This window comes from Juglans microcarpa x Juglans regia, chromosome 3D, assembly GCF_004785595.1.
Source record: "Juglans microcarpa x Juglans regia isolate MS1-56 chromosome 3D, Jm3101_v1.0, whole genome shotgun sequence".
Classification (NCBI taxonomy): Eukaryota; Viridiplantae; Streptophyta; class Magnoliopsida; order Fagales; family Juglandaceae; genus Juglans; species Juglans microcarpa x Juglans regia.
Window position 1 is genome coordinate 24,136,351 of NC_054598.1, and position 11,001 is coordinate 24,147,351.

Below are 11,001 nucleotides of genomic sequence, written 5' to 3' on the forward strand. Positions count from 1 at the left end.
CGAGTGTAACAGTTCATAAGCTATCAAAGTGTTATCAGATATCAGTCTTCCTCTAATGAAAGCACTCCGTTATAGAGAGAGAAAGACAACTTAATATTAATATTAATGCATAGGAGTAAATTTATACTAAGGAAACATAAATAGTAAGATTAAGCTTCATGCTAATAAAGAAATTTAATATATATATATATATAATTCGGTTTGATTTGGTCTAACTCAATCCATAAAACATGAATGAAAACTGAGATAAACCGATCTACAAAAACAATTCGATACAATAAACCAAACCGGTCATGAAACCGGAGCAACCAATTTAGTTCGGTTTGGTAATTTTTCAATTTAAATTTATAGCTAGTTTGGGTAGTGAGTATTCCACAATTATTCATTATTTATTATTATTTTTCACTTACTTTTCACTATTATTTACTATTATTCACTACTATTTAATATTTTATCATTACTTTTTTATTACTTTTTCACTACTATTCACAGAATATCTGAGATTACCTTACTACTCAAACACAACATTAATCTTTCAACCCTAAGAGCATCCATATCGCATAACACCTTCTTCCCTAAACTTTAGTAAAAAGATTTAACTTTTTGATAAAAACCCTCTCCATTTGACTGACTATTTTAGGGGAAAATCTTGGGATTTGAACAATGCCTCCCTAAATATAGGAAATTACTATTCATCCCTCAATCATTTTTTATAAATATTTTATTATAATCAATAAAACAAATTCTCCTTCCAGTCATCTATACTTTATCTTATGCTTATATTTGTTATAGTTGAAATTTCAAAAAAATGTCACGATTGAGATGATCCAATTTTTTTTTTTAAAATTGACCATTTGTGAAAATATAATTTTTTTAAAAAGAAAATATTATGGTTACAAAAGTACAGATTTAAAAATATTATCGTTAGAAAGATAAGTAGTTTTTTTAAAAAAAATTGTTAAGACGAAAAATCCGAAATATGGGTACAACAAATAATTAAATAATTACAAAAATGTGAAAAAGAAAAAAAGTTAAAAAGTCTTCAACATGCTCTTTCTCTGAAATTCAAAAGAATGAGTAGTTAAAAGATGTAAAAAGATATGAGTAGAGAAAATAATAATAAATAAAAAAGAATAAAAATATATTATTTTAATAGAATACAGAAAAAAAAATAGGGAGTGAGATGTAAAGAGGTTTTGAAAATATGGGTAAAATTTAAGAAAAAATTTAAGAAAAGATGATTTTTAACTACAATTTAGGAAAAAAACTTGTTCATCCGGATGTGAATGCTAGAAGTTACCTAAAGTTGGTTTCTCTCAAGTACCATACCGGTAAAACTATGGTTGAGACAAGGAAAGCAAACTTCAGTGAATGGAAATCATCTGTGACTAAAGGTCTGGTTGGGGTTGTATTAAGAGTCTTAAAAAATGTTTAAATATCCTTAAAAGTCTTTTAATAGAAAAATTAAGTTATTTGAATGTTATATATTAAAATATTTTTTAATCCCAAATAAGTTAAAAAATATGTTTGAGGAAAAACATCATCAAATGTGCTTTTTTGAATAACCCAAAATGTAGGTCTAACTTTAAAAAGATTGTTAATGAGCGAAAATATTTATAAAACTTTTATATAATTACAACTTTCAAACTGTTAAAGATTTTGTCATAATTTTTTAAAAATTAAATGATCATCATTTCTACTTCTGAAAACATTTTTTTAATTTATTTATAAACAAATGTAACGTATTTATAAGTGTTTTAAACATATAGTTACAAATCTGTAAATAACTTTTTAATAATAGAATTTATTAGTTAAGCTATAAATTATAAAACCTAAAATTATAAAGTATATTTTCAATCGCAATCCATTCATGCACTAAATGGAGGTTTGGATAGTGAGTTAAGATGAGATGAGTTAAGATTAGGAGTGTAACCGGTCCGATTTGGTCCGGTTTGGTATATTGTTTAAAATTGAATTAGTATATTCTGGTTTTGAAAATTTAAGAACCGGTACCGAACCGATTCACTACTAAAATCAGAACTTCCAGTTTCGATCTTGTCCAGTTCAATTTTTTCGGTTTTATAGATTATCTATGTTACTAATAATATGATGTTCACATATACTAAACTATTATTCTATTTATATTATAATAAAAGTACATTATTTTATAATAATTAACACATACTAATATAGTATTGAATTTAACTATAGTCTATATAAGTTCTATACTTTTTATATGAGTATATACTATATATGATCAAATGTGTAAAAATATATTTATAAAAATAATATATATTATAATTTATTATGCTAAAAATATGTTATATATATATATATATCAAAAGTAAGTTTATATTAATAATTTAATATTGATGTTTACGTTTAATATTAAAATTTTATGTTATATTAATTTTATATTATAAGATTAAAATTTATATGTTATATAAAATGTTATATTAAAATTATAAGATTGTTTTTATATTATATTATATGTTATATTAATTTTATGTTATAAGATTAGAAAACTTGAATAAGAAGATAAGGCTATACATCGATGGATTCAATGTCGGTTTCAGCGCCAAACCGAGACACCATCAACGTCTACCATGAGTCTATTGAACAGGCCAAAACCGTGGGTTTGAGGAGAGAAAACAGATCATATCAGTCTCGACATGCATCATTGTGGTCTTTGATCTACTCTCGGCGTCTTCTGTGAAGGAGGAGGAAGAGGAAGTTAGGAATTGAGGAAGAAAGAAGAAGCGTTGCGTCATCGTCTGCCATGAAAGAGGAAGAAATTTGCAGAGAGGAAAAAGACGACGCGAGGAAGAAGAAGAGGGGTGGGGGGGTAAAAGCCAAACAGCGTCGTTCTATTATATTTTTTTTTAACTTTCAGATCTTAAAACGACGTCGTTTCACTCATTTAAATGAAACGACTCTGTTTTTATATATATATATTAAAAAAAATAGAAATAGACCAGATTGGCCAGTTCAGCGATTTTCTAGGGGTTCAAATTGGCGCCGAACCGCCGATATCGATTTTCTCTCAATTCCTCTCGCCTGTCGATTGGTTCCTTGCCAGTTCCGGCCGGTTCAGTGCTCCGGCAGTCAATCCGATTCCCTGTAGGTTCTGGCGATTCCTGCACACCCTTATAATAAGATTAGAATTTCATTTTATATTAATTAACAATTTAATATATAATATAATATAAAAATTATAAATATATACACTGGTCCTATTCGGTTTAAACTGATTTTCAAAATATGAAAACCGATACCGTACCGCTTTGGGACCGATTTTGGTTCTTAAGAACCCATACCGTACCAGATTGCTTACAAACTGGACCAAAGTCACCAGTTCAGCCCGATCCGGTCCCGTTCAATCGGTTTGCCTATTTTTTTACACCCTTAGTTGAGATAAAAGTTGAATAAAATATTATTAAAATATTATTTTTTAATATTATTATTTTTTTGATATTTGAAAAAGTTGAATTATTTATTATATTTTGTATGAGAATTTGAAAAAAAAAATGCTAGTAAAGTCCCTCAAACTTACCACTCATGCATTTTGATTTTTTTAATTTTTTAGTTTTTTATTTAGTAATTAATGAAGTGATTATTAGTAAAATTATATATATTTTTTATTTTCTTTCTAATAATTAAGAATGTTAAAAAAATACTTGAAAGAAAATTAAAAGAAAAAGAATAGTAAATTTATAACTAGCGGTACGACTAGTGGTAAATGCTGAATGGCCTGTTTATATTTTTTTTAAAAAAAATAATAATTAGATGAGATTAATTGAGGTAATATCTTCTTCGTTTGGTTTCTCAACTCATCATTATAACTTTTTTAAATTTTAATATAAAATATAATAAACAATTCAATTTTTTTAAATTTTAAAATAATAATAATAATATTAAAATATAATATTCTAATAATATTTTATCATCTCAACTCAACTCAACTCAACTCAATTTTCAAAAACAACCTTAATACAACCGGGGCAAAAGCTCATGCACTAAAGCCGACTGGGCGGAGATTCGCCATACCGGATTCCAAAGAAGAGATGTTGGTGTCGGTTTGCGTTCCCATTTCAGAGGCTGTCAATTAAAGAGGTAATCCTTGGGTGGGTGGGTAGCCAGCACTAATGATTAAGCAACTGTGTATTTGGTTGATGGAAATAACGAAACGGCGTCGTTGGAAGTTTGAAAATACCGTCCACTTTTTGCCTTCCCTTTTTTGTTTTGTTTCATCTCGTCCATACAGCTTTCAGCCTTTCAACGGCCAAGTCGCTTACCTTTGGATTTGGCTCCATCCACTCCCCTCTGGCCTTCCCCTCCAATCCATCGTCTACGATGCTACTGTCTGCAACTACTCCTCGACCACCTCTCTCGAACCCCAACTCTCTCGCCTTTAACCTCCATTTCTGCACCAATATCAGCTCCCTTCGCTCTCTCAGAACTTACATTCCCAATCATAGAAGACGCCCCTTCCTCCTCTTCACCCACGCTTCCTCTTCCCTCACTAATCCTAACCCCCACACGCTCCGCCACGTATCTAACCACGATGAACCCGAGGGACCCCTGGTCTCCTCCGCCTCCGCCGTTGCCTCCGCCATTCGCAGAGCTTCCACCTCCCCCGTTGAGTTCTTGCAGAGGACCGAAAAGGACCACAAGAGTCGCCTGGTTCTCCCGAGCCCTGATTTTCAGCGACTCTGTATCGAACAGTTAGACCTCTTTCGCCGAGTTCTTGATCCCGACGCTCAGCTCTCGGTCTGTCTGTCCGTGCTTTCATTTTCCTTAAACCTCCTGTTTGGCTGCCTGGAAAGTTTGAAGTTTTGCTAAAATGTGTCTAGAAAATTACTGTTGCTAAATTAAATAAAGCTTTTCTTAGAAAGAGAAGTAATGAACCGGTTGTGTTTTATGCAGGTCTATGTAAGGCCAGCCGGTAGTTATGTGATGGACCGTCTAGAGCTACGTCGCGCTACCGTTTATCCTGGAGGAGTGGATGTGTCCGACACTGTGATATTAGTCGGCACTTTCGGTGTTCCCACGGGTTTGCGCGCAGCAGAAGCTGCCCTTTCCAATCAACAAGTATGACATTTTGATTTTGGTGTATGTCTGACTATTATTTTCAATCGATAATAGTTATTGCTGTTATTTGATGGAATTCAATGAATTTGAAATTTAAATGTAGGTAGAAGTCTTCGTGCCTGAGAACAGGGCCGTGGTCTTTCCGATGGTGAAAAATCCGTTTGTGGTGGGGTTCTTGGTTGCCGAGCTTCCGATGTTGGAGCCAGGAGCGTGTGAGGATGGGGTGAGTGAAGCGCATGATTTGATTCACTACTTCCCTTCTCCGGAGGAAGCATATTCTTTGCCTCCAGGGTCGGGTATCAAATCCTGGGAAATTCAAAGTGTCAAGAATGAGCCAATGAGAATGTACAGGTTTAGTGCCGAGCAGAGAGCAAATGCTATCAACATCTCTCGGTCTCTAGCAATGGCATATGTTATGGATCAGGTACATTGCGAGTGTCTTATTTGGGCGTGATTTTTCGAATGTAGTGCAGTAGTACGCTGTGACAATTTACTCATATCGGTCCTATTTAATAACGTGTGATTAAAGTTGTCTGTGCTCTTGCTGGTGCCAATGGATGCTTTCGTATGTCTTGTGCCTGTCACTTGTAACTCGTTAATTGAATCTGTACTCGTTGATTTTGAAGCATGTGCAAAAGAATCATTATATGAGTGTCTCATTTTGTAGAACTAAAATAAGAGTCAAAACAGAATTCCATTTTTTGAACTCCAAACCTTATATACAAGAGTGTCAAACTGAAAGTGTTACTACAAGTACAAGGATTTCAAGTCTAAAATACATTAGTTATAAGCCTCCTTAGATACTCTTTCTTGGCTTTTGTTATTTTTCCATCACTATATATTTTGTTTTCTCTTGTGGAAAGCTGGTATTTTTGCCTGGAATATTTGAGGTTTGACTTTTTATGTGTGTTGATGGCCTTTATCTGCTTTACTTCTTGGACAGAAAGCAATGTTGCTCCAGCAATCATCATGGCAAAATAATGTCAGGATGTGTGATCTGGTTGAGCAAGTAAGATGTCTTGCTGACTGCTGTTGTTTTTCGGCTTATACGGTTGTTTTTAACTTATATTGTTCTTCCATTAAATCTCTAACAGATTCGTGGTCCTCTTTCTAGTATTCGGACTTTAGGTAAAATGCTATCTGTTCAGTTGAAGAAAAGTGAGGTACATGCGTTGTGGTGCTTATGTAACCTGGAATTTAATTATGAATATATTTTTTTTTCATTTGTAATTTGTATACGGCTGAAAGAAACAATTTTGCAGATTTCTTATGACATTGTCAAAGACATACTGGTGCAAGGTGATCATATTAGAGATACCCTTCAACAACTCCAGGATGCAGTTTACTTGACAAAGGCACTCTCTCTCTCTCTCTCTCTCTCTCTCAGAATACACACACGCTTTCATAGGCAAGCCATGGCTTCTTTTCTGCTATTCCTTTTAGTGCCGTGTTTTTGTTCATAATTTTGAAAGAATTTTGACATTTCTTTTATAATTTCCATTTTGGCAAAACATCCAGACTCTATTAGAATGGGGCCACGCATTTTCAAGTAACCTTTGTGTCATTTCACTCTCTATTGTGTTAACACTTACGATAATGTTGATAAGGGTAGATTTCTCAAATGATTTGGATAAGATGCCTCACTCTCTACATATGGCTGGCTGCACCTATTTTTTTTTTTAAGTACTTTGCCTTATAGTTCTTTTCTAGATTATCGATCCTTTTCACATTAAGTCATGACTAAGCCCCTGTTTGGATAGTGAGATGAGATGAGATGGTTTTAGATAAAAGTAAAAGTTGAATAAAATATTGTTAAAATATTATTTTTTAATATTATTATTGTTTTGGGATTTGAAAAAAGTTTAATTGTGATTTGAAAAAGTTGAATTATTTCTTTTATTTTGTGTGAGAATTTGAGAAAGTTGTAATGATGAGATGAGATGAGTTGAGATGGTTTCTCAATCCAAACGGGGTGTAAGTTGACTCTTTCTTATGTACTTCTTGTAAACCAGGTACCTCCTTGGTACCTACATTTAAAAGAGAAAATGTTGTGTTCTTATAGAGCTTTCTTAAATGGGAAATTCTATTTATAAGCTGGTGTGAAGAACACACCTAGTAAAGTGCAGACATTGCATCATTTTATTTGGAAGATAAATTTTAAAATTTGAATTTTACAAATCAAATCTTACCATTTAAGTGATGTGGATTGTGTAATCTATACACCGGCTTGAAAGTAGAATAACTCTTCTTAAATTAACTTCTTTCTATAATGTTATCTTATTAATTTTTATTTTTATTTTTTTGACAGTCTTGTTAATTTTATTTATGAAGTTTAAGAAGGCAGTTGTGTTTCTGATATTATCATATTAATGAACTTTTGTTTTTCTAGGCTAATATAGTTCACTACAATGATGAAACATTGAAGAAAGTGCACAATTCTACTTATGCCCATGAGTCGGTGAGGTCTCAGTTACCAAATAACCTTTCAAGCGATGGTTCAAAAAATAAGGTGCAAAAGTCTCTCGAGCCACTTTCTCTAAATGCTGTAGCCAAGGATTTAGAGATGCCCCTCCCACCCCTGGCGCTTGCACCTCTACAACATGGAATTAGGTAAATTGGTACTCAATCTTGTGAATGGTGGGGGGTATCCCGGACCCTCTCCAATTATCTGGATATTATAAGTTAGGACTCAATTTTTTTTGTTCTATTTTCTTCCTTCAACATCTTCCCTTTTCTTGATTTCGGCCCTCAGTGCAATGGGTCTGTCTAGGGAGAACCTAACCAAAGCCCAAACATCTATATTTTTCTTTTTGAATGCAGGATACTTTAAATCTGATCTTATTCATTAGTCTTAAATTTGAAAATTTCCTTTTGCTTATGTTTTTTCTTTATGTCAGGAAGACCATGCAATATTTCTACTGTGTTGGCAGATTTGATTGAGGCTGTGAGACCTCTTGCTCATAAGCAGCAACGTGTAGTAGAACTAAGTGAACTTTCAGATCCCCTGCAAGTTGCTGTGGAAGAACCTGCTTTGCGGCAGGCCCTGAGCAATTTGATCGAGGGTGCATTATTGCGTACACATGTTGGAGGAAAGGTTGAAATTGTGTCTACTGGAGCACCGGCAGGTGGTTCCCTTGTAGTTATTGACGATGATGGGCCTGATATGCACTATATGGTAAATGTGATGAATTCTCCTCTCATTTAGCGATAAAAAAAATGAACTCTCCTCTCTGCCGACGTGTTTCAAATAATCAAACAAAACGTTGTGGAGTCCCTTCTGTGTCACATATGAATACATATAATATATTTATGCATATGTATGTACGTATTAATACTTGTATCACCGATCCTAAACCATCCAATAAGCCATATGAACTAGGTAATTCTTGGGCCAGTGGTCCTTTTGTTTGAGTATATTTAAGGGGAACTATCTATTCACAAGGATGGTTTCAGTGGGTTGAGGGTGACCATGGCCTGCCATATATGGTGTGTTTGCGCTTGTATGTGAATTGTTTTGAAGTTATGTTTTGACCCCTTGATACTTTTTAGACATTATGCATCATTTGCCAACAAAGAAATTATTCCATTCCCCCTCTCCACTCTTTCCCAAACCAATTATTCTGTCTAAATCTGCCCCATTTACTTGTATTCTTTGAATTTAGAGCTCTTTTACCATTTTTTTGTTCACACACTTTGAAGACTGAACTCATGGTTGGTTTCTGCTCAATGCTATGATTTGTCCAAGACTCTAATGTAACATTTACTATATAAAGAACTTTAAAAATCTCTTTTTTGCATGGGTTGGATACTTTATGGATAAAAATTCTGAGGAATTTATGTTGCTGATATAAAAAAGTGGTCTGCGATCAATAGATCATTACCATTATGGTTCCCGTAGTCTGTTTTTGCCCATGTTTTTTATTAGATATAAATTGTCTATGGTTGCTTTGGCATGCAGACGCAGATGCATTCCCTTACACCATTTGGAGCAGATCTGTTTTCGGAAGATATGGTTGAAGATAATATGACATGGAACTTTGTTGCTGGGATAGCTGTTGCTCGTGAGATACTAGAGAGTTACGGCTGTGTACTCCGTATCATATCTCCCCGGACCACGGATGCTGCCCTTGGGGCAGGTGGAACTCGTGTGGAACTATGGCTTCCATTGTTTCTGGAATCATCTGATTTGAATGGCCACACTCAGAAGGAATAGCAAGGATTTTAGATTTCATGGGAGAGATCTAACATGGAATAAAGAGAACGATTAATGCTGGGTTCAGTTGACAAGAATGAGGCAGAATAGAATCCAAAAATTCTTGCCTCGCTGGCTCATTTTCGGTGTGTATAATTTTGAGGGCATGCTGTATAGTATCTTCATTTGTTTGTTTGTCCTCTTACTGCGGCATACAGATTGAGAAATTTGTAGATAGCAAAAAGGTTTAGGTTTTATTGAAAGCTTATAAGAAAGACAGAACACTTAAATGTTAAAGCTACTGACTGAATGTATATATCTGTTAAGTGTAAAAATAATATTTTGTCATGTTCTTATTTCCATATCAGATTGAGGTGATATTGGTGGCGTTGAAAAGTTAACTCAATTATCTACAAATTTATGTTTCACAAGAATCTCCTAATTCTAATGTTTACGTGGTCAAAAGAGCTCGACAATGTAGTGACTGAAAAACCGGTTAGAAAGTTTGCTCAGTGAAAATTTCGAAGATCACTTTTTCACTAGGATTTTTATAGACTCTCTAATTGGTCTACTCAAACCTTAAGTATATATAGAATAATATGCACAACTTCTAGGGTGTGGAGAGGCCAAATTTTCCATATTCATTACATTTTTGAGAGAAAATTCTAAAGAAATTCATTGCGCATTGAAGATCGATTCTCTCTTGATAAACAGAACTACATCATCACATTGTGCTTGTGTTCGAGTATTGTTGAGTCCATTGGTGTGGACGTGATCGTTAATTGGAAGGATTTTCTGAGTTGTCAGGGTGCAGAGATCAAGCGAGATACTCGTGATGTTGCAAGCCAGATTTAGTTACTTTAAGGCTCTGTAAGTGTTTCTAAATTGATTGTAACGAACTAAATTTCTATAATAAATTTTAGGTGATGACTTACATCCAAGGTAATTTTAGATGTTGAAGACGTTCTTCAAATGAGTTTTTACTTCGTTTCCAAAATTGTTGTATTAATTATTTCTTGTGATCTGATTCTTTAATTGGTTAATTGATTGATTATTAATTTAAATAGTCTAATAAATTTGAAAAATACCTATTTACCCTCTCTAGGTGTGTTTGGGATCTGAACCCCTGATTCTTTAATATCATTTCATGGTTGAATGGATTTTGTTTTATTTGTGACATTGGGATTGAAATATTGAAGCTTTCGAATTGAAACTTTGGCTTTAAATAGTATTTTTTTTCCCCCCTAGACAAGAAAGAAACAATTAACTCAAATTCATCTGGTCCTTTATCACTTGTCCAAGGACTAACTAATGATTTCATTTCAAGTCTGCAACTTTGCAAGATTATTGCAACTCTAATCGGTATTGATTTATGTCTTGTAAGTTGTAAGATCATGGAAGACTGAAAGTACGTGATCATTTACTTGGAACACAAACTTAGCATTTAGGTCTCCTTTATGTAGATAGAGGAGTCAGAAGATCGAAGATTGTATAGATTTTCAACATAAATTCTCGATCAAATCGGACAATGGATTGTCCGTCCATTGTTGATGCCTACTACTTTTTCATTTTGATAAATGCCAACGATCGAGTAGTTCTATGTATAAGCATGTGTAGAGAATATACATTTTACACCGTTGACATGACATGATTTAATTTATAAAACATTTGAATTATAAACTTTCTTTTGTAAATAAAATTTTGTCAGATCAACGGCA

The 11,001-nt window shown here is 33.6% G+C and overlaps 1 protein-coding gene across 2 annotated transcripts; it reads left to right on the plus strand.

Annotated features, from left to right (window-relative positions):
- The first annotated feature begins 4,242 nt into the window (after window positions 1–4,242).
- Window positions 4,243–9,631, plus strand: LOC121255688 (chloroplast sensor kinase, chloroplastic). 2 transcript variants are annotated; one of them, XM_041156169.1, is made up of 9 exons: window positions 4,244–4,770; window positions 4,927–5,091; window positions 5,195–5,515; window positions 6,035–6,100; window positions 6,186–6,254; window positions 6,354–6,446; window positions 7,481–7,701; window positions 7,993–8,266; window positions 9,050–9,631. In XM_041156169.1, the coding sequence occupies exons 1-9, from the start codon at window positions 4,354–4,356 to the stop codon at window positions 9,302–9,304; spliced, it is 1,881 nt and encodes a 626-aa protein (XP_041012103.1). In that variant the 5' UTR covers window positions 4,244–4,353; the 3' UTR covers window positions 9,305–9,631. The 2 variants fall into 2 exon arrangements, with proteins under 2 accessions (XP_041012102.1, XP_041012103.1); XM_041156168.1 differs by having other exon boundaries at window positions 4,243–4,770; window positions 6,186–6,446.
- Window positions 9,632–11,001: the final 1,370 nt, after the last annotated feature.

Bases quoted from the DNA above. Each gene is read 5' to 3' on its own strand.
- LOC121255688 (XM_041156168.1), top strand. From the start codon at position 4,354: ATGCTACTGTCTGCAACTACTCCTCGACCACCTCTCTCGAACCCCAAC. The intron at 6,447-7,480 runs GCACTCTCTCTC...TTGTTTTTCTAG, and splicing joins ATGCAGTTTACTTGACAAAG to GCTAATATAGTTCACTACAA. The intron at 7,702-7,992 runs GTAAATTGGTAC...TATGTCAGGAAG, and splicing joins CCTCTACAACATGGAATTAG to ACCATGCAATATTTCTACTG.